Genomic DNA, 24,475 nt, shown 5'->3' with positions numbered 1-24,475 from the left:
CGGCTTCCCCCATGCTCAGCCGCCCGCTTGCTGCACCGAGCGTGACGGGAAAGGCGAAGCCGGGAGGTGGCTGGGAAACCTGCTCGCTCGTCCGCGCCCAACGCAGCGCACCCCGCCTCCTCCCCACAGCCGGTGGCGACCTCCAGCGGGGACCAGCAGGGAGCTCCAGGCCCCGCCCACCCGCACCTCACCCGGGGGGATGGCGTCCCCCCGCGTCCCCCCCCAAATGACCCCTTCTTCCAAGTATGCATATTTGTCCTATTCTCAGAGGGTTTTTTTATAACACAGTCATTTAACTTATTTAGGAAACATGTCAATCCTTTGTCTTTGTCTCAGGCTTGCTGCCTTTCTAGCTGCTCACTGTGATTTTGTAGGTAAGTCATTTTTCTGGCTCTTTCTCATTTTTCAGCTGAGACACAAAATTCCTCAGCAGTTCCCGAGTAAACATTGTGTTTCGCCACTTGGTTAAATTCACCCCTAACATTTCATCAGTATCCTCATATCTTAAGTTTCAAAGACTCTGTCCTTGTTCCCCCACAGCGGAGCCTGCTCTTCTGCATCTTAGTTTCCAAAAGTGCAAAATCACAGTGTCTGCACAGTTTAGTATCACCCCCACTGATACTTGTATTCTGTTGCCTGGAATATGAACTGAAACTTCCAAGTATGACAGAACACCAAGGTCAAAACTGGATGCCAAATGCCCAGTTCAGTAATGTGGGCCTCCTCCAGAGGCTCCATTAGAACAGTAGCATTTGTGTAACAATAATCAATTCCAGACAGTGTAAGAATCACACTCATGCCACTGCTTTTCTGAAGGATGAGGACCACCAAGGATAACAGTGAAAGATAAATCTAGGTAGGTTCTATGGCTGCCAAGTGGGGGCGGGGGGCGGGAAAACCCCCGCTTCAGAGGCCCGATTTCCGCCGCTGCGAAAGCGGGCCCCGGGGGGAACTCTGCCCCGGTGTGCGCGTCACCTGGAAGTGACGCAGGCACGCTGGGGGCGGGGCCACAGCCATACAAGGGAAAACCCTATGGTTTTCCCTTGTGTGGCCGTGGCCCCACCCCCAGCGTGCCCAGCGTGCCTGCGTCACTTCCGGGTGACGGCACACGCGGTGCGCGCGCACACACCCGACACCAGCCGGGAGCCCCCCGCTCCCGGCGAAGAATCACTTGGCAACCCTAGCTAGGTTCCTTTGCTTAGTGTCTTGCAAATCTTATATTAACATTTCTACTTGCGTATCTGGCTGGGCCATTGGGAATACCCCACCCTAAACATTTTCAAGTAATATGTGTGCATTTCATCCCCTGGACAAAATGTATTATATACAACAAGTTAATGAGGATAGATAACAGCTCTATTAACTTGTAAAACAGTGCATAGCTAGTCTCCTAGAAATACACACACACACACGTGTTTTTAGAAACGAGGTCTTCCAGATTTACTCAACTTCACATCAATAATTTACAATCCCAGATGTGTTTCCTTGCCTACAAATATTGTTTGGCGAAACAGTGGGGAGGGGGTAGTGTCTGTAATTAATAAAGAAACCACAAAAACAAAGCTTTACAGTATCAAGTCTGGTAGTGGAAGTTAGTTTTATATTCAGTTCTGTAGACATGCCTCAGCAAAAAGATGTAAAAATAAAGCTTCATTTGAGATAATCTACAGAGAATAAAGATCTGAAAGGAAAACAGTGGAAACTGTCATCATTTCCCAACTTTTACTTCTTGTAAACTGCCTAATTATGGGGACAGTATACCTCCTTATCAGGTATATTATTAAACGTATTATTTTTGACACATGCAGTTGGGTTGTTATCTATAAGTGGCCTAGTTTATGATTTATTTAGGACTGCATACATAATGCCATTGATAAAAGAGACTACTTTAGGGGCTTCATAAACAGAGTAGCCATATGCTGTATATGAGTATAAACAGCAGTTTTAAAATCTGGTACCAAGGTAAGAAAGCCTCCATTAGATAAATTATGTACCATTTTTTTTAAAGCAGAAGGTTGAACCTGAGAACACTGCTAACTTCCCAGAACAACATCACATATCTTGTATCTCAGCCACTTTATTATTTTTTTTGCAAAACGGAAGAATGAAAAGGTCATTCCCATGCTTTCACTTAAAATTTTTGACATAGTTATGACATCACCAAAAGCCAGTCTAAATGCTATCACAGTGCCTAAAGTTCTAAGGCCATTTCCTAATGAATGACATGTGCTCTGCTTGAGTTTATTTTGAAATTGTGTTTGCTTATTTCTCAGATGTGATCAAAAGGATGTTCAGAGTATGCTGGAGGAGGCACTTGAACCTTGTAGGCCAAGAACATTTCATGTCCCCAGCAGCCAGCAGAAAACGCCATCTGCAAAGTGAATTGTCTTGTGTGGAGATTCTACTGTTTCTACTGTTAAAAATGCTACTGCTTCTCTTGAGAGGGAAAAGAGACTCCAAATAAGATAAAACTCAATTTAGTGCTTAAGGCTAATCAGAAAATCAGAAAAAGTAATCTCTACCTCCTACTTACACATGCTGAATAGGTTTAGTAGTAGCTCTTATTAAACTAGTTCTTGCATAAAAGTGTTCAGATAAGAAACACACAACAGAAAAAGATCTTTACCTTAATATTACAATTGTCATCAAGAAGAATATTTTCCAGTTTTAGGTCCCTATGGACAACACCATTCTGAAATAGGAAAGAAAGGAAAGAGGTGAGGGTGGACAGAAAGGAGAATTTGTGGGGCTGCTTAATACTGGATGGATTAAAGAAGCGAACCAGCAGGGTGGTCTTTGCATTTACACTTCAGTCATAACACTTGCAGCCTAGTAACTAGTGACAGGAGATGTATTAGTCACTTACTGTGTGGTTAAGAGAAGAATGACTGGAATCTGTCCTCCCACAAAGCCTATAAAACAGCAGGGGGGACTCTTTTTGGAACTTAATTCAAACCCTGATCCTTCCCTCACTTTTGTGAAAGTAATATATTGTTCCTAAAGCACCAGAAAACAATATCTGTCTGTAACATTAGTCTTTACAAAAGGTCTTGTTCTTCCAGTGCCCGGCCTTTTAGGTATGATGAGCTATATCCCCCCAAATACTTCCCTGCCTAGCAAACTGTGCTCATGTCACAATGTTTTCTGGTTAAAAGTCAAGTTATGCAGAAATCTGCAGCAGATTTTCCATGCCGTGAAGCTCTCTCTCTTATTTGATCAGAATAATCTTAAAGGGGGGAAATGCTATTAAAATAATTAAATCTAGAGGACCCATAGTCATACTATCCATTGAACATGCCCTATTTTAATACTTCTGTAAATGACACCGTCATTTTAAATACACTTCCATATTTTAACAGTGCAGTCCTAAGAATACTTTCCTGAGCATAAGCACCACTAAACAGACCTGAGTGGGCTTCTGAGTAAACCTGCTTAGCATGGCACTTTAAGAAGCAGAAATGCTTATTCCTTTTTTCACTTTGTGTAACACTTTTCAGCATAAAGGAGGGATGCCAGCCTCCAGGTGGGACCTGGGGATCCTCTGGTATTACAACTCATCTCCAGACTACAGAGATCAGTTCCCCTGGAGAAAATGGATGCTCTGGAGAGTAGACTTTATGGCACTGTACCCCAATGAGGTCCCCAAGTCCCCCCAGTGGCGGGGGACTTAGAAACCTTAGCATGAAGAATGATTTACAGTGCAATCCTAAGCAGAGTCACACCTTTCTAAGCCCACTGACTTCAACAGATTTAGAGGAGGAAACTCTGCTTAGGACAGAACTGTTGGAATTCCAGTTTTTCACATGAAGTTTTTGGGAGGAGGCTTCATATGGGCACTTTTTACACTGCACATCTGCAAGTATGCATGGTGTGCTCCCCAACATTAATGCAGATTAGAAGGAGCATGACGATATAATGAGCTCAGAAATGTGATTCACATGTGAAGCTGCCTCTCTACAAGCTCTGATCGCTTTTTAAAAAATCGAAGCCTTGCTTTAGTTGACATGGAACAGTTTTGCTTTTCTGTCTGCAATCCAAAAGTTCTTGGCTCACCTTGTGGCAGTAATGCACAGCAGAAACAATTTGCCGGAAGAAGTGTCTTGTCTCCCGCTCATTCAGCCTTCGCCTCTCGCTGATATAATCATACAATTCCCCTTTGCTTGCATATTCCATGATGATCACAATTTTATCTTTATTTTCAAACACTGCAAAACAAAAACAAAACCCCTATATTTTTAAGCGCTGAGGTTTAAAATTGAACGCATACATACAACCCTTTGGGGGGGGGGACATATGTGATTTGAGCTCGCCCCCCCCCTTTTTGGCATGGAATACTGCTCTGCTCTTCTGGTCTGTGCTCCTCTTGATTCTCACCTGCTGCCACATATTTATTCCTCTGTGTTATGACAAGTATCTTCCACTGCCCTGCCAAAGCTGGGCAAGGAAGCCTTGCATTTTTTTTAATATACACAGAGTAAAAGAAGTCCCATAGAACGGGAAGTCTAAAGGAGGAAAAGGCACCATTGGCTGCCTGAGTAATTAATGGTTGACTGCTGCTCATCCAGGCAAGAAGGTAAGTCTCTGAGAAGATATTACAGTGTTCTTCCACACTCAGGCCCAGTGTACACTCAGGTCCAGTATACATCCAATATACTTGAAAGAGGCTGGTCTAGAAAGATTGTGCATCTGTGGGGATGGGAAGCCGGGATCTAGGGAACATGTTTTATTTGAGTGTAAACTTTACCAAAATATTAGAGCCGCCTATATAATGCCAATTTGTAATTATTTCCTGGGGAGGAATATCAGATTTTACCTAGACAAGCTCTTAGCTGATAGACACCTAAATGTGACAAAATTTGCTAGACAAGCTATAAGACTCCAAAAGCAATTTGTAGAGGGAAGCATCTAACTGGCCTATAGGTAGAACTCCGTTTTTTTATTTTATATGCCTCAATCTGAATGTATATTTCACTCACATTGTGTATGTTATTTGATTGGTCTCTGACCACATTACTTGTTGTTGTTGTTGTTGTTTTAAAGGCTGGTCTAGTCAAAGGAGGTATTTAACGCAGGCCAACTAGAAACTGAACCATTGCCCATTTGTCTTTGGATATATAGCCACAGCATGAAAAACCCTGATTATCATAAGCACTGGCATGTATCTCATATATCCCAGGCATGCATTGCCTGTTTTTCCCAGATGGAGAAAAGAACAAAACATTCAAACAATGTCCTTTGTAACCCTATTTATGTTTTGTAACCCTAGAGTTTTTTTGCTCCTCTGTCCACAATCCACTGGGTACTTAGGCAATAACACTCCCTGAAGTAGATAACATGCTATTTCACTTTGGTTTTGATTACTTAAGGATTAGACAAAGAGGCATCTATTTCACAATATTTCACAGAGTCTTCTATTTCACAATAATAATTTCTTCTTCTTCTTCTTCTTCTTCTTCTTCTTCTTCTTATTATTATTATTATTATTATTATTATTATTATTATTATTATTAACAAAGTTTATATCCTGTCTTTCTGCCCTCACAAGGGCTACCAAAATGGCTAACAAATTAAAATATATTAAAATCACATTTTAAAACCATTAAAACCAACCAACCCCCCATATCGTTAAAACAATTAAAAACAGAGCTAAAATACATACATATACACAAAAACAACAATCCAATATTGGTCAGAAAGGAGGGGTCATTGAGGGAATGCTAAACGAAACAAAGTCTTCACCCGCTGGCAGAAGATGGCCACAGAACTTGCATATAAATAGATAAATAAATTAATATATAAAAATATGGAGTAACCCTAGTTGTCATCACATCAAAAAGCTCTCTTTACATCTGGATAAAGGCATGCTGGTGATGCTGATCCTTCTGGATCTGTCAGTGACCTTCGATATAATTGACCACTTGGTCCTGATCAACCGCCTTGCCTCTCTGGGGGTGAGGGACACCGCCCTAAGTTCTCTTTGTTCCTCCAAGGACAATCTCAGAGGGTTGCTATCAGGGAGGAGAGGTCTTCCTGATGTGACCTGAATTGTGGGGTCCCATAGAGCTCAATCCTCTTTTCAGTGTTATTTAACATATATATGCATCCTCTTGCTGAGATCGTCAAAAGGTTTGGAGTTGAGTACCATCAATATGCTGATGACTCTCTGTTGGGTGATAGTGAGATATTGAAAAAATGGTATATAGCAGAGATAAGATGGTCCAGCAGTGGTGGAGTAAAATAATTCAGACTCAGTGTCCATATGTGATTAAAATATAACGTTTTTACTAAATTCTAGCATGGGAAGGGTAACTGGGATAAAAATAACAACAGAGCAAAATCTGCTACATCCTTACTCTACAAAGACAAAACTAGAAGAGAGAGAGATTATGGCTACTCTTCTTCTTCTTCAGAACACCAAACAAAGACGGGAAGAGAGCCATAAAATGCTAATACACCTTGACACTTTAGTCCCAATCAAATTCCTAGATCAGGGAGAAAATTCCCGGGTATTCTACAGCTAAAGAACATTGGTTACATGAAAAACATGTGACTTCCTGTGAGTAACATAAACAAACATTTAACCCCAGATATACTGAGTGTTTTCAACTTGTAATACCCAACACACTCGGCTCTTCCTCCTGCTGGATAAGCAGCCAGTGGCTGGGCTCTCGGCAGTATCCCAGTGCCTGGATGTGGTAATACAGTGGTTAACAAGGAGCTGGCTGAAGCTGAATCCATCTAAGACGGAGGCTGTGTGGCTGGGAAAGACTGAGAAGTTAGTTGGAGGGTAACTCTCGAGACTTGATGGTGCCCAGCTGACAGCTGTAGACTCTGTAAAGAGCCTCGGGGCGCAGTTGGATTCTGTGTTATCATTGAATAAAGAAGTGTCCATGGCAGCATGGCCCCTTTTTTGTCTGGGTTGGACCGTGCCACATTGATCCATGCAATGGTCACCTCCAGACTGGACTACTGTAATTTGCTCTACATAGGGCTACCCTTGAAAACGCTTCAGAGACTGCAGGTAGTCCAGAAAGAACCTGCCATGTTGCTGACCAGAACATCATGGTCAGCTCAAATTACTCCAATGCTGTGGCAGCTACACTGCCTACCAAATACTCTCTGGATCCAATTCTAGGTGTTGATGTTAGCCTTTAAAGCCCTTAATGGTCTGGGACCCTCATACCTATGGGACTGCCTCTCTCATTACAATGCCCCACCTGGCCCATAGCTATGGTGGAGCATTTCGGGGCTCCATCTCCTCATACGGGAGGCATGCCCCACAAAGGCTGCTGCCCCTCTTCCCCCCTCCCTCCCCTCCTGTAGCATTAAAAGGATCCTCCAGCTTTTCCACAGGAGGACATGGCCCTCCGATCAGCTGGAGGGCCCTTTAAATCTTGCAGCTGCCCCGCCAGAGGCATTTAAAGCATTTAAAAGGAAGCTTTAGATGCTATTTTTCTAGCGGGGGGGGGGCGGCGGTGGCGCATGCTTTCCCTGATCTCCAAGTGACAATTTTGCCGCTTGAAGATCAGGCGGGGGCAGGCCCCGCTAGAAAAACAGCATTTAAAGGGAACTCTTTAAATGATGTTTTCTAGGGGGGGGGTTTGCACACTTTTGCTGATCTCCAAGCAGCAAAATCACCTACGGCCACCCCTCTCCCTTGCAGGAGGTGACAGAGAGGGGCGGCTGCCGGCTGCATGTCTTCCTTGGAGGTCAAGGAATCGCAGCTTGGAGATCAGAGAAGGCATGCAGCCACCCCTCTCCCTCCCTCCTCCCCACCCACCCCCTTGCTGCCCTACAAAATTTCCCCATGCCCTACCAACCAAACATTTCTGGCTACAGGGCTGCGCCCCACACTCTCTTCTGTCATCCACTAGAGGCTTCTTGCAGGTGCCCAGCTCCGGGATGGCTTGGTTAGTTGTCACCAGGGGAAGGGCCTTCTCAGCGGTAGAATGCACTCTTCGATGACACCCCCGTGCCCGGCCAGAACTGTTTAATCTCTGCACTGATTTGTTCCAGTGATTACATCCTTATTAACAATAAGCTCTGGAAATGGCATGAGCTGTCTCTGGATGGATTACAAAGTAGCATCTTTAATCTGACAGCCTAAAATTCTCTAGGAAGGAATTACCATAATACTATTAAAATGGCCTCACTTTTTACTGTCAAAATTAGTAAAGAAAGGCTTCTATAATTTTTTCTTTGCTATTATGTCACAGTCGACTTATGGTGACCCTGCAGGCAAAAGACATTCAGAGGTGGTTTGCCATTGCCTGCCTCTGTGTAGCAATCCTGGACAGGTCAGGATCTATAACTATAAGAGTGCATTAATCAATATGGATACAGTATACCAGTGCACAAAAAGTACCCTACTGTTTAGCCTGATACACGTTCAGACCTATGCACTGATAAAGCATACAACCAAATCTCCTTTATTTTACTGAAGTGAATTAAATACTTAATTCAAAATAGGTATATTTCTTGGCCCTGCTACCTTTGATCCTTCAGCTGATGCTGGAGTTTACAAGTTGCTTATATTTCAGTAATTATAGAGTTAACTGTTGCAGTTGGTATACAGGATGTTACATAACTGAGTTGTAACCAATTACAGTTAGCTTTAGTTTTACCAGGGAAATTGGGGGGGGGGGGTTACTTAGTAAAATGAGTTGACCTGTAACCTCTTCATTGGCTGTCAATAGCTTGATTAGAAGAAAAGCTTTCATCTTGTATGCCTCTATCTACATGTTTTATTGCAGATCTTCCACTCTTTGTTTTGAACAAAAGGCGAAAAACCCAATAGCTGGTGATGCTGAGACTGAACTAGGGGCTTCATACATGCAAAACAAGTGCTCCGTTACTGAGTTATGGTCTCTCCCCAAGAGCTCCATGTATGTTTCCTGCAGAATTTCCTCCATATGCAAAATTTCCTCCATATGCAAGGTCTGTAAAAATTTCATCCACCACATCTCTGAGATGCTGAAACATCACAGAAATTCTTTATTTTATTTTATTTTAATTTACTTCATTTATCGGCTGCCTTTCTCACTAATACTCAAGATGATTACAAAATATAAAAAGCAATTCAATAAAACAGTGCAAGACATTCAGCAATGATGTAATAGTGTTTGGGTCACAGATTTTAGGAAACAATACTGCTGAAAAGCATCTAATGGCCTCACTGAAAAGCATCTAAGGTAAGGTCTACCACAAACAATGCAGACAGTGGGCTATTAAGGTAGAAGACAGTGCAGTAAACGTGAAGTGACACATACTGTAAACACACACAGTAAACACTGCAAAAAAACTACAATCCTGTTCCCTTATAAAAGCAGCCTCCTGGACTGATCCATTATACTGCAGTTCTGATCTCTTTATAAAAATGCCCTCCTGAACATTTCTGTTTTGCGCATTAATGTAGAAACCTTCCCGACCTCCGCAAGCTCTTGCTTAGTGCCTTGTTCACGACACTGCAACAAGATACTTCCCGTTGTCTCAGTCTTAAATACCTACATGTTGCTATAGTACAATATATGCTGTACATCTGTTTACGGTATGTAAGACCAAGACTTTCCAAATATGCATCACAGCACAAATTTATCAAGATGTAGTATTATTTGTTACAAACAGTAGAAAGTAATGAATACAATGCCTTATTGTGGAGCTAGGATGAGATGCCCAGTAAAGTTTAGAAAGGGTGAAAGTCCAGAATATCTATAATATTTAAAAGGGTGGGCACAATGTAATATATTTGAGAATCATTAACACAATTCAATTAGAATAAATAAAACATCACTACAAAGGGAAGTTTATATGTTGCAGTTATTACATTCCTCCATATTTTCCTTCATGAACCAATATACCAGGGCTCCCAAGAACTTACCTTGCTTCGGCGGAGGATATGTCGTTCTTCGCGGGACCATTCCCACGGGGAAAACACAGGCGCTGCACTATTCCGTTGCCCAGACGTGACATAGGCACGTAGCCGGGCGACGCTCTAGCAATGGGGCTGGAAACTCGATGGTACCAGAGCGTCGCCCAGCTACGTGCCTATGTCACGTCTGGGCGACAGAATAGTGCACCGCCTGTGTTACAAGCAAGAATCTTCCGGCGGGGAAGCATGTGTCCCCCGCCGGTTCGTAGGTAGGTACTTGGCAACCCTACAATACACACGTGCAGCCCAAGATACTCAACATTTAAGTACTTTAAAAAATCACTTGCATAACAATACACATATACTGTTTTGTAAAGGATCGAAAATTTATAGCCAGGGAGGTCTCCAGCAGCTGAGGGAGTTTGATGCCTTATCTACTGCTATTACCTGCAACCCTGAGAGTTCCAGAAGGTAAAGGATCTACAATGACCTTACTCAGATCTATTCAGTGGAGCTTGCTCCCAAGTAAGAGTCTGTAGAATTGTAAAGCTAAGTTACCCAATTTCAGGAGGGCAGCCATGTTGGTCTGAAGCAATAGGACAAAGTTAGAGTCCAGTATACCTTTAAGACCAACAAAGTTTTATTCAAGGTATGCGCTTTTGTGTGCATGCACATCGTCTTCATGTTATATGCCTATTTGCTGTTCAGTTTGAACTGTTACCTTCCATTTCTGTGTATCTGAGGAAGTATGCGTGCACACAAATAAAACTGTTGGTCTTAAAGGTGCCACTGGACTCTAACTTCATTCTATTACCCAGTTCCAGTCCTTTTGTCAGCCAAATTCCCGACAATACCTGAATATTCTTTAAACTATTATCAATTAGTTTTTTTTAAATGTGCATGTTGAATACATGCTCCTGTATAAACCTATCCATGTGCTGAGATTGGAAATCCTACAACATTTTTCTCTATCATCAGAAGCACTTGTTCAGTGGTGGCTTGGAACTCCTTGCCTATACATACTAGTTACGCTCTGCTTTTCTTAGCCTTCAGCATTTTGGTTAAAAGTATCCTTTTTTGAAGGCATCTGGATAACACATTTAACTGCTGTTTGTTTCTTCCTGCAGGGTTTCTGCATGTAGAGGTTTTTTCCTCTACTGGTTAATTAGTTTCAGTTTTTATGTTGTTCATTTCTAATTGTTTTTAGTTTAGTATTAGAACTATTATTTGTCCTTGTTAACTGCTTTATGGGTCCTTTGGTACCGAAAAGTATATTATAAGCATGTCAAATAAACAAATATATATTTTCATTTTACTCTGACAGAAACTGGTTTTCCTAAGTGCAGAAAACATGCAATTCAGGTTGCTAGAAAGGAAATAAAGAATGCTTGTAAATACCTGTGTTTAAATCTTATATGCTAATAGTCAAGTTTAGCCTAATCTCCGGATAGCTAAACTTCAGACTGGGGCCACACTGACTGTAAACAGACAGTTCTGCAACCTTGGGAGACTTTGAGGGGTTAAAACTCCCTCCCCCCCCAAACAAAAGTGTGATCTGTGCTAGGGCTGCCAAGTCCCCCCGGGGGGCGGAAATCCCCCCGCCCCAGAGGCCCGTTTTCCGACGCCAGGGAATCGGGCCCCGGGGGGAACCCTGCCCCAGCGTGCACGTCACAGGGAAGTGACGTTATGACGCCGGGCACGCTGGGGGCGGGGCCACGGCCATACAAGGGAAAACTCTATGGTGCGCGTGCTGGGATCCGAACGGGAGTCCCCTGCCGGCAAGGTAAGTGCCACTTGGCAACCCTAGTCTGTGCATGCCCAGACAATGCATTACCTACCTCCTCCTCTGCAGTGACAATGGTGGTGGCAGGGTGGCTGGGATCTATGGGTGGAAGCTGCACAGGGCATGCCTGCAGCAGCAGTGCAGGGAGATGAAGCTGCAGCAGGCCCAGCAGCAGACACTGGGAGCCATGCTGGGTCCAGCAGCAACAGCGACAATTGAAAGGGAGGAAACCACAGTGAGCCCAGCAGGAGGGGCTGTGCCAGGCTCAGCATAAATGGCAGGGGAGGAAGTCGCAGCAGGCCTGGCAGCAGAGGCAGGAAGCTGTGTTGGGCCCAGTTGCAGTGGTGCCGATGGGGGGGGGGGAGGAAGCTGCAGTGGCTCAGCAGCAGAGGCCAAGATGCAGTGGTGTAAGGAGCCTTTCCAAAAGACAAGTAAACCTTCATCTAAGCAGAAGGGTTTATATTCAAGCACACAATAGATCTACTCCTGTCACCTTAATTTTAAGGGAAAATGTTTATTTATTGTGTGTGTGTGTGTGGTGTGTTTTCATTCCTTATTTCTGGGCAGCTCATCGAAACAACAACTTTTAGCTTAGGATTTTATTAAAAGATACAGAAAATGTAAAACTCAGAAAGAACTTCCATTCTCATTACCAAAGCTGTGCCTGAACTGAAGTACATTTTGTAACATCATCTCTCTCAGCCCATTATTCTCCATCATAGTCTGTTCTACTATCATAACTCCTAAATGTAATCTGTCTATTTAACTATATTTAGAAGGCTTGATATGATGAGCTCAGCTTCTATTCAGAGCTGTAAGCCTTGCTAGTACAGGGACTTCTCTCCATATCTAACTGCTCAGAGCTCTGGAATGCCACTGCATTGCATCCAGTGAGGGATAATTTCCTCTTTTAAAACTATATTTACTTATCAAAAAGGAGAAAACTCTACAGGGCTGGCTAAAAAGACTATCAAGTTAACTCTCACCTCCCCAGTGGAATTGGTTTATGTACTGCAATGATAGAAGTGCAACCCAAATGAAAACAGACAAAAAGACTGTACTACTTTGACTGTCATTTTAAGTAAACTGTTTACTTGTATATGTCTCAAATGGCAATACAAGTAAATCCTCATCCCTTTATTCTGGCATTGTAAATGTGACCTGAGATTTGGCTGCACTGGATGGACTTCCAGCTTGGGGGCTGATTTGCTTTCCATTTGCATGCAACCCCAGGATAAGAATTTTAGTTTGTTGTTTTAAGAGAGGCAACCGATCTCTTCACATTGGAACCATCTGAATTCTCCTCATGCCTTTGCTCTATATCAGAGCAATCTCCCAAATTAGTTCCAGTGTGTTGACATTCCTTCTATCTGGTGTCTTTCCATAAAGTGGTATTTTTATTACTCTTCTTACAGCAGCAAACAGAAGTACCTTTGCAATGATACAAAGCACTCTTTTATTAAAGGTCAGCCAAATCAGAACAGTAAATGAGTTTTGTCTTTAATTTTAAGAACACTGGTCAGAATGACATTTTCATTCAGAACCATATGTAAAACTGAACTGATGTTTTAATGACTTTATTAAAATTAATTAATTTATTCAGTGTTTGGGCATTAAATAGGTACAGCAAATCTATGAAATTCCTTGTCTGATCACATCCAATAAAGCAATTGAATACAGACGCAGCTTTTTTTTTCCTTACTGGAACTTAAAGCCGCCCAAAGGAGCCACATTTCATTGGGAAAACTGTGTGAGGGAAAGAGTTACCCCCCACACACACACTTTGTCCCTTCCCCAGCACTGCAGCCTCAATCTATATCAGCCTCCTCCCCACACACACAAAAGCTTTTTGCAGCAAAGTTACACATCCAAGGACAAAATCACAGGTCCCCTGCATCCCATGCAATTTAGTCATAAGAAAAGGCCTCAGCATAATACATACGGTTGCCAGCTCTGGGGTGGGAAATCCCTGGAGATTTTTAGGGTGGAGCCTGGGCAGAGAAGGGGACCTCAGCAGGGTATAATTCCACAGAGTCCACCCTCCAAAGCAGCCATTTTCTCCAGGAGACATTATCTTGTCTGCCTGGAGATCAATCGTAATAGCAGGAGATCTCCATGTGCCACCTGGAGATTGGGAACCCTAAGTGGGTAGCATGAATTTCTCTTGGTGAAATTCTGTTGATTCATTTTACCCATGTTCAAAGTCTGACAGAAAACTCCACAGTGGACAGCCTCCCACCATCAAGCACTAGGGGTTGCCAAGTCAAACCTTGCAGAGTGTTCCTTTACCTTTAAGAGTTGCACAGAATGTTCAGTCTCACCAGATATATCTTTTCCTATTACAGACTGGCAGAGACAACAGAACGTGCAGTTGGAAGAAATATTCCTTTCTATGTAACTCTCAAACGATGTCAGATGTTCTTTGGGTATGTGTTGGGTGTTTAGGGTTGCCAAGTCACGGCGGGGGATCTGCATGTCTTCACAGAATCCTTGCCGCGGGGACAGTGAGATGCGTTGCACCCGCCGTTGCCAGGATCTGACGCTACACATCGCTCTGGCAACGGGGCTGTGCCCCTTTGCCAGAGCGACGCATAGCGTTATGTCCTGGCGATGGCGGTGCCACGCGTCTTGCCGTCCCCACGGCAAGGATTCTGCAAAGACATGCAGATCCCCGCCGCAATTTGGCGAGATTTCGCAGGCCTATGGGTGTTACAAGTTAAAACACTTCAGTATTTACAGGGTTAATGTTTGTTATGATCAACAGACTCATGGGAATGGACTGTGGCAAACTGATTTCCAAAACCAGGATATTTAGTGTACCAGATTCAGAGAGCTGGGAGATTAAGGGTTAATGCTTCACAATGAAGCACAATTTGATTGACTGCCTGTCTGCACCTCCTCTTCCCTCTGATTGGTCAGCACCAGCAAAGGAGAACTTTAAGAGCAGCTTGACTGTTGAGGAAAAGGGTCTTTCTTCAGCTGTTTGTCATCTCTGGCATGTCAGTAGCCAGAAAGTTGGAGCTGGTGTGTCTGTCAGAGGGAATCAGACAAAGTCACTTGGAAAGTGAAGGGACACAACTCCTTACCCTTGCAGTATACTACCAGAATCTGAGGGAAAGTTCAAAATCAGGAACTTTAAGAGTCAGCAAAGCTGAAAACCGTTTATTCACATTGTTAAGAACTGAGGATTGAGTTTGGCAGAATAGACTGGTCAGTAGGTTGAAACTACAAGACTAGCCAAATAGAAAAGGAATATTGCTTCTAGGAAATGGAGAATATTCCCTTCTCAGTTATTCAGGCTGAGTTCAGACTGGCAGTTTGCCCTGAGATAGGCACGTGCCAAAAATGTTTCACAAACGGATTAAAGGGTCGGTTCACACAGGCACATCTGTCAGGCGTTCCCCAGCCGTACTCAGCCCGTCTTGTACTGCTTGCCTCCCGAGTTTAAAAAGTACCTGGTGAAAGTGGTAGCAAACCCTGGAAAGCGCGGTCATCCCACGTTCATCCCGCACCAACAAAGTGTGAATGCCGAAAGCTGCAATTCCTTGTGCGCTTTTGCGCATATCTCCGGATTACCAAAAAGAAAGCTGCGCCTCCGCCAGGGGAGAGCCAACAGTGCGAACGCTCCCTTGCGCCTCCTCCCCGGTATGCTCCCACATCAGTCGGTGCAGTGTGACCGGGAATACCCGGAACAAGTTGCCACGACTCCCTCATGCTTCAAAATGCCAGTCTGTCCTCGGCCTCAGTGGATTCAATTTAGAAGGGACCCCTGGTTGGTGTGAGAAAGTGAACGGTCTTAGACTCCTCTAGAGTCAAAGGGAGCTCTATAATCCCACAAGAGAGGGAATTAAGTACAGGAAGAAAGTGCTAACCTCCAGGAAACTAAGATAGTTATATGAATCTTTACTAAGACACATTGGTGCTGTTAAGAAAGCTCCAAGACAAACAAACCTCTCACTGTTATGAACTGAGTCTCTTAAAAATAAGCTTCAAAGGCCCCGGTCACACGAGCAGGAACGGGGGAAGTGCGGCTTTTTAGAGCCGCAACAAACAGAAGCGTGGCAGCGGGATCAGACAGGTCCCCCATGCCTCTGTGCGTCTGCCGGCAGCCGCAATCACATGCTGCAGGGGAAGCGACACTAAGAAGGGTGAGGAGGGGCAGCCGCAGCAGTTGTGTGCATGCGCGGTTCGCCATTGCCATGCATACCACGGGATAACTGCGCATCGGCGATCTCACAGCCGCCAGTGCTGCATGACAGCCGGTAGGTACTGCCCTTTCACTAGTCTCTTTTAGATCTGCATCTTCGGCCAGAAGCTATGGGTTAGGGGCGGGTGTGCGACGCTTGCCAGATGTTGGCATCTGATCATGCCGGTTTAATCCGCCCTCAATCCGTCCGTTTTGCGAGGCAAATCCTCTCGTGTGACCGGGGCCAAAAATACTCTGTTACCAGAGCAAAATATTATCAATTGTAAATACTACAAAATTTATCTCAGTCTTCTTGTCCCTGCCTATATCTAACCCAACTGTGTCTGTTTAATAAATCACCATTCCTGTTTGAACTTTACTTTCTCTCAAGTGCCATTTACCAAGGGTATAACACAAGGGCTCCTGCTTTTCTACAATAAATCTCTGGCCTGGTCAAAACCCAAATCACTATCACAGGGTGAGACACAGAACACTACAAGGGGGCGGCTCAGTCACAGAATGGGGAAAGTGTTTCAGCAATTTTGTTTTGGCAGGAAAATCTGCCTCACAGCACTGAATGAGTCCTTCATATCCTCGTAGTTTTGATATTCACATCTATACTACAGAGAAAGAAAATTTCACCACAGAAAATCATTATAACTCTTGTCATTCATATGAATTTTTAGTGTTCAAAACGTTTTGTTTATACTGTCTTCCTGTAATCCCCACAATGGTTGCGGTCACACACACTAAATAATCCACTTCTACTTCACTTTCCAACTGGATTTTGCTAGTTCACACAGTAAAATCCAGTTGAAAAGTGCACTAAAAGTGGATTGAAAGTGGATTATTTAGAGTGTGTGACCGCAGCCAATGTCTCTAAAAGGCCTTAATGGATACAGATGAGGGACTGAGGATGAAAAAGAGTGTCATGCCTAAAACCACTTCCGGTGTCCATGCCAGAAGAGAATCATAATGGAAATTTCCAGATGATTAGTTCACTGTTTTTTAGCCCCTTGGTTGTCATGCCACTAGACATGTGTGTGAATGAGAATTAGCCCTGGGAAATCCATTCTAGGTTGCATGAGATATACAAATTATCTTGAGAATACAAGGCAAATTGCCAGCTTTTCCTCAGCTCTGTGATCTTAGCTCCCTATAGAGGTGTGGATTTGGCTGTACCCAAGCCGAAAAAATACACAGAAAATACTTTACCAGTATTTTCCAGGTATTTTTAAAAAGCCAAATACATATCACAGAATCTGACCAGCTACCAATATAGTTGATCCCGAATAAATACAATTTTTTCCAGCTTTATGGGGGTATATTTGACTATACTGAATAGGTGGTGGTGAGAGATTTAAAGGGCTACAAAGTTAACTTTCAATTCTCTCCTCGAGGGCTCTTTCCCGCCTTTTGCTCTAGTTTCCAGGGCACCAGGAGGGAGAGGGAAGAGGCATCTCTGCAGCCCAATGGCAAAAGCACCTCAGGGGGAGCTGTGGTGCCTTAGACTTTGGATCAGATCCTGCCTGCCTGGAGAAGTGAAGAAAGTGACTGGTTTGACTGAACGGCATTTTAAGGAAAAATTTCTTATTTTACTGTTAGTTATTCTTTGGGCTTCGTGGGTGGTAGGATGTGGTGAGGGTAGTGAGGCCAAGGGCCTCAGGCCTTTTTTTGGTTCCCTTTGATTTTATTCTTAGGTTTTAGTTCCTTCTGGTTTCGTGGCTTGCAGTTATTTTTGTGGAGTTTTGTTATTGTTTGGGCCTGGTGGTAGGTTGGGGGGGAGGTCAAGGGTTCCTTCCTTCTGCTTTGGTTCTTGGCTTTGGTTCTTTGGAGTTGGTTTAAAACTTGGTTAATTTATTCATTTTTGGTTCTTTTTTGGTTTTGTGTATTTGGGGGGTTCTGCTTGCTTTTTAATTTTTTTTAATTATTTTACTTGAAATTTCTCTTTGGCTTTGGTTCTTTGGAGTTGGTTTAAAACTTGGTTAATTTATTCATTTTTGGTTCTTTTTTGGTTTTGTGTATTTGGGGGGTTCTGCTTGCTTTTTAATTTTTTTTAATTATTTTACTTGAATTTTCTCCCCCCCCCCCCCCGTCACCATCCTTCAATGTTTTCTTCTTTTTCTCTTTTTTTGGGAGTTGGGGGGGGGAGGCTTTGTTGCTTGTTTCCTCTGCTCCCCCCCTTTTCTTTTTTTGGTCTGGTGTATGTATATGAAAGGGCTTTTGTTTTAGGTTCTTCTTGATTTATCTTCTTGATTTCACACTGCTAGCACTTTAGTGATATAATATGATTTTTATTAATTGTTTTAGAAGTTTTATGATATTTGAATGTTATTATGTTTTATTGTTTGTAAGCCGCCCTGAGCCTGCTTAGGAGGGGAGGTCGGGGTACAAATTTGAATAAATAAATAAATCTTAAGTCCTTTTCCCCACCTTTCTCCTCAGTAGTTTCCCTCCATTTATTTCTTCCCTTTAATTTCTAGAAGGTTGGTTTTTGGGGGGAGGGTGGTCACTGTTATGTGTTCCAAGTGTGTGCTGCTGGGCACTAGTAGGTTGGCACTGGGTTGAACTGCTGGGTACTATTGCACTGGTTCTGCTATCCCTGCAACCACCCACCCACTCACTTGGATTGTGATTCTGTGCTTGACATCAGTCCTGTTGAACTGGCATTTGCCACAATGGCACTGTGTTCTGCTGATGGGCACTATTTATTTATTTATTATTTAGATTTTTATCCCGCCCTCCCGGCCAAGGCCGGCTCAGCACTACTAGGTTGGCACTGGGTTCTGCTGCTGGGCACTACTGCACTGGTTCTGCTGTCCTTTCAGAAATGCCCCCTCAGTTTCTACTTCTCAGATTCTCAGATTTGACCTTGGTCCTGTTAGGTTTGGGTTCTGCTGAGCATATTGCACTGGTTCTGTTGCTGGCCTTGCAAAAATGCCCCCCCACACATACACACTTCACTTTCTACTGCAGAGATTCTCTAGGACATTCTGCTGGGCCAGTACTGCCTTGCTATTTTCCCCCCCCCACCCATTGGAAACAATGGAGGATTGGAAACCTTCATTGGGTGCCCATAGAATAGGACCCCAGTCCAATCTTTTTGAAACTTGGAGGTTCTTTTGGGGACAGGCTCCAGCAGCTGCACTGCGAATTTGGTGCCTCTACTTCAAATGACCGCCCAGAACACTTAATATACCCCAAGATAGATTTGCCATTTACTTTAATGGTCCCCATAGGGTATAATGGGCCCAGAAAAAATGGGAAATCTTGAATATTTAACAAATCTGAATACCATACAGGTATTGGGATTTGGGAATATTGGGAAATACTGGCATTTTTTGGGTCCAATACATCCAAATTTCCCTTGCACACCCCTAGTACTCTATAACAAAGTGGTGTTATTTAGGTATTAAATTATATTGAATACAAGGAAGTTAAAGATCATGGAGTGTGGAGGTTAATTAATTTTGTACTTCTTTCATTTCTAATCACTAGTCTCTTAGAAAATCTGTACTATAATCTTGGTTGTTATCAAAAACAATGGAAATAATGTATTTAAAGGTTAAAGAGAGAATTAGATAACTGTGTTTTTATGGTGCTGCTAATGTTAAAGTAATAAAACCAAGCAATTACGCTCTGCACTGAGTACACTAGACCAATCCAGGATATCCAGGATATATGCTACTTCTATAGGGACACAGACATATCATTGAAAACACACCTACCAAAGTTACGGCTATTAGATATAACAAATGTTTCAGCAGAATAGCGATGCTAGGCAGTAAATGTAATGTGTCATTATCATACGCACTAACATACTCAGTATATTATTTATGTGTGTGTGTGTTCATACACATGCAGCATTTACATTCCATTTGTCTGGACTAGATTTCAGTTTGTTTCAGTTGAGTTAAATGATTTATATTATAGTACTAAACAGGATTATCTCAAACTATGTCCTAGTAACTTTAGCAACATTCTCTTCCAAATACGGCCTCTTTCCAAAATGGTTTACAATCTTGTATTCTCACTTCTGCTCAAAGCTCAAGACTTTAGAAGCAAAAACCTGGCAGATCTGGGGGGGTTGAGGCAATACTCTTTTTTTGCCTCTTCCAGATGGCTACAATACCTCAAAAAAGTTGTTTATTGTCATCTCTAATCCAGCAAAATGGGGCACATATTCTTTGCTTCAATGAACCCTGGAGCAGATTCATATGAATAAGAATATTTATTCATCCAATAGAGGAAATCCTTCTGAAGTTATTTCTACTGCTGCACTATTTAGATTTCAGAGCACACTGGTTCTTAAATGTCCCCTTTCTTTTGTCATACAGAATCTATACTCATATAATGGGGGGGGGGAGAAACATACTGGCCGTAAATTATACTTCATATAGTGAATGTCTTACAAATACTTAATACATATAACTCTGCTAATACACTCGTACAGGGGTCATTTCGTAGAAAAAGAGGTGCAGGAGCTCATTAGTATAACTCATTAGCATAACTTATTTGCATATGCCACACCCCCTGACATCACCGGAAGTGTGTCAGAAGGCAACACCCACCGTTCAGGCTCCACTGGACTCTTCTGGATTGCTAGCTATGGGGGGGGGAATGCGCAGATCTGCCCGCACAGAGGAGGGAGAGGATGTACCTGAATAAACCTTGGCCTTAAAGGTGCCACTGGACTCCTTTGGATTGCTATCTGGGGGGGGGGCTCTGCAACTTACCTGGCTGCTTCTTGCTCCTTGTGGCCCGGGGCTGTTAGGAGCAGGGGGCAGGGCTTGTTGCATGTGCCCACCCCCTGGGCTCTTTACTGCCTGAGCTCTGCTCCTGTGCGCTCCTGCAGGAAATGACCCCTGGATCCGTACATGAATATGAAAGACTCTTTATTTTCTCCAGATTTTAAACTCTTGTAAAGTACCACCAAAGGGGACATTTTTCTGAAGTTAGCATGTCCATAAAATATTTCCACTCAAAAGATATAACTCTTGAGGCTTGGAGGGCAGAGAATAAAAATCATGGCTTTGCCTTTTAAGTTAAAATGTATGTCCTGAAATCAGAACACTACTGGAAAAGTCAACTTAATCTACTCAGTCAAAAATTACTTGAAAGCACTTCCCTTCCAGCTGCACTCTCAAAAGACTGCCAATTATAGCTCTGTGGAGAGGATGAAATTTCTTCAGACTCCAACTGGGGGTCTGCCTCTTACAGATAATGTGGATATAAATTCATTTAGATCAAGTTACAAAAAGAATCCTGCAACTAAAAGCCTGTTTATGTACATGCAGATTTGGCTACCACTGAGAATGGGTGGTTTGTGTTGACACTGATTTGACAAATGCAGAGGTTAATCACTTTTAGCCAAACAAGGTCAAAAGGATATCATAACATGGCTCCTGTTTTTAAAAGGGATGTGTTTGAAATTCTGATATTAAGACCTTCCATCAAAGGAATAATTCTCACACTAGAAGAACACCTATTAACCAACAGTCTTCCAGGTGTGGGATACACTGTCAACGTGGCACACACTTTGATTTTCTTCTCCATTCTTCATTTTTTATTTTGTTTTGTTTCTGTCCTACCCCCTTATCTTTTCTGCCCCTTCTCCACTAGAAAAGAAAAAATAAATTAGTGGCAATACCACCAGTGCAGCTCATTTGAGACCAGGGCATGATCCAATTCTATCATTTTAGATTTTTATATTTTCCTGCAATTATCACAGACAAGAAAAGTATTCTTCAATACAAAAAATGCCTAGAAGCTTAATCTGTAATGGTAGTTACCAATATTATTTCTTTCTCACATTCAGTGCATATTAAAACAGACAAATTGTGAACAGAATTCAAAGATGCATTTCTTCGTCCACCAACACAGTACCTAATTTTGAAATGAGAGCAGCCAATGCATTTTAGAAACATTCCCTCTACTAACTCAGGATCTTTAGGAAGGAGAAGGGTGGGAGGGCAACTTCCCAAAGGCAATACCAGAATCCTGTAGTTCTTTAAACACAGTTCATTGGATCATTGAGGGGGGAGGGAAGTGTTTCCTGCAAGTCTGGAATAGTGCCGTGTCTGCAAATACAAGTTTAGGTCCACACCTTCCTCCACAATGATGGGCAGGAAGGAGATGTCTTCCTTTGGATTACTACCTTCTCTCTGGCTGGGTTTTTCCAGCTTAACGTCAACAATGTAATTTCCCTGGCATGACTGAAGAGCTTTCTTATCATGAAGGCAGCTGTTAAAGGCACAGCAGCTCTGCCAGAACTGGACAGCAGTTCTGCTTCTCATGTCTCTGTTCTCCTTGTTCTTCCCAGTTATTGTCATGAAATACCACTAGTATGAATTCTCATGGTTTGCCTTTTCAGGGTGGGTGAACAAGGTAAACTACTTATTTGGGGGGGGGGGATTTTTAATGTAATCTCTTTAAGAAATTAAAAAACCTTTTATCAAAAAATGTTTAACTCAAGATACATTTGAACTGAAAGACATGACAGCATAATGGCTAGACAGCTGCCTCCAAGTTCAATGGACAAATACACCACTGGACTGGTGCTTGCTTCGGCAGCACATATACTACAATTGGAACGATACAGAGAAGACTAGCATGGCCCTGCGCAAGGATGACACACCACTGGACTGGTGAATCAACAGCACAGTGCTCTGGTTAGAGTGTCAGACCAGGATCTGGGAGACCCACGTTCAAATCCCTGCTCTGCCATGGAAGCTCACTGGGTGACCTGAGGCCGGTCACTCTCTCTCTGCCTAACCTACCTCACAGGGTTGTTGTGAGGATGAAAGGAGGAGCGGACAATGGTGTTGTAAGCTGCTTTGGGTCCTTATTGGAGAGAAAAGTGGGTCATAAACATCTAGATAATGAGTAATGATAATAATAACGATCTCAGTGCAGGTTCAAATGAGGTGCTTGGAAACTAATAGGAAAACTTGAGGCGCTATTAAGAAGAGCACTGCTGTGACACTAAACAGAACAACACATTCTGCTTCAAATGTGGTAGAAAAAGCTTTTTCCTTCCTATTTTTGTCCCGTTTTCAATTTACAGGACATGCAGGGCTAGGCACACCAAAGGCAGTTGAAATTAATGGACGTGGCTAATTCTGTCTAGGATCTGGCTGCTTTGAAGAAGTGCAAGTTCTTTTCTTTCTTTCTTTTTGTAATAGCCAAAATGCAGGTTTCCAGCAGACAGATTTTTTTTAAATGTCAGCCTGTTTTGAGAACATTTGCTCCATTTGCAACCCACATGCTGACACAGCACCCCTCCTCCTTCTCTGTTTCCAGATCCTGTTAAGAGTTTATTTAATAAAAAAGTCAGATATTCATCTCCTTTCAACTAAAGGAACATGCTTTTGAATAACTCAATATGTGATACTGTAATATGATTCCAAGCAATTCTTGTTTTAATCAGTCACATCAGCTCTCAGAATCAGGTTTCCATTAAGGCTACACGTTTTAACTGATTTAATTGGAAGGTTAATCAACTTAAAGCTTTAATTGCAGATTAAACTATGCCCCTGATTAATCAGTGGAAATCAGACAGAAAGGTACAGCTTCAGGGAGGCCTCGCAGACATGCCAGCTTCTTTCAGTGTATGCCACATTTGATAGAGAGAAACTTTCACTTCTTATGCCTATCCAAAACTAACAGATCATTCGCACTTTGGAACAAAAGGAATTATCAAGAATGGTATTTCCTGATAACAAGAGAACGCATGATCTTCTTTCATCGTCTTCAAAATGGCAGCCATCTTGAGGTTTTGCAAATATGCAAATGTATTTAAATGTTATCCATTAAACTGGAATCATGACAAGTGGGGCTGCCAAAGATGTGCTCAAGAATATGTCATTGGAATACTATGCACTGCAGTGGTTTGTACTTGGCTATGGAGGCAGACATAAACTAAGCTAGAGCCTCCTCATGAGCAGCAATATTGTTTCAAATAACTTGTCCCCTCTTATCTGAAGTGATCAGCACTATAACATTCCTAGTGCGCTGCAGTGGTTAGAGTGTTGGACTTGGATCCGGGAGCCCCAGGTTCAAATCCCCACTCTGCCATGGAAGCTTGCTGGGTGATCTTGGGCCAGTCATACACTCTCAGCCTAACCTACCTCACAGGGTTGTTGTGAAGATAAAAGGGAGGAGAGGAGGAGGCTTGGGTCCCCACTGGGGAGAAAGGCAAGATATAACTAAATAAATATTATGCAGACCCGAAATGTAAGTGCTCACCAAATGGAACGGATGACTGATGATGGACAACCTCTGACAGCCTTTTTGCTACAGGCGTCTACAAAACCAATGAATGCTTGAGGCGGCTCCTATCTAGCACATTTCACACCCTTTCTACAAGGAGCTCAGGTAGTATACGTGGTTCTCCTCTCCCCCATTTGTCCTCACTGCACAGTGCTGGAGAAGATAGGCTGAAAGAGATGTCTGTCCCAAGGCCACCCAGCAAACTGCATGGCAGACTGGGAAATTGATCTTGGCTCTCCCAGATCTAACTTTAACCCATATTCGACATTCACAGTCATCACACTATGTTCACACCACGCACCCTGAATGGACAAGATCCACTGTCATGCTGCAAAAGCTGCTTTTGGAACTGCTTTTAAATTATACT

General features: G+C 42.9%; 1 protein-coding gene across 1 annotated transcript in view; it reads right to left on the bottom strand.

The window, feature by feature from the left end:
- Positions 1-24,475, bottom strand: part of NUAK1 (NUAK family, SNF1-like kinase, 1) — an 80,679-nt gene that overhangs the window by 12,905 nt on the left and 43,299 nt on the right. Inside the window, exons 3-4 of the mRNA XM_015427594.1 lie at positions 4,054-4,205; positions 2,627-2,692 (exon numbers count right to left, since the gene is read on the bottom strand). Of these exons, the coding sequence (XP_015283080.1) occupies positions 2,627-2,692; positions 4,054-4,205 (218 nt within the window). The remainder of the gene's footprint in view (positions 1-2,626; positions 2,693-4,053; positions 4,206-24,475) is intronic.

This window comes from Gekko japonicus, unplaced genomic scaffold (genome assembly GCF_001447785.1).
Source record: "Gekko japonicus isolate JY-2015 unplaced genomic scaffold, Gekko_japonicus_V1.1 scaffold28, whole genome shotgun sequence".
Taxonomy (NCBI): domain Eukaryota; kingdom Metazoa; phylum Chordata; class Lepidosauria; order Squamata; family Gekkonidae; genus Gekko; species Gekko japonicus.
Note: the sequence above shows the minus strand (reverse complement) of the source record. Positions and strands in the feature narration are given on the sequence as shown.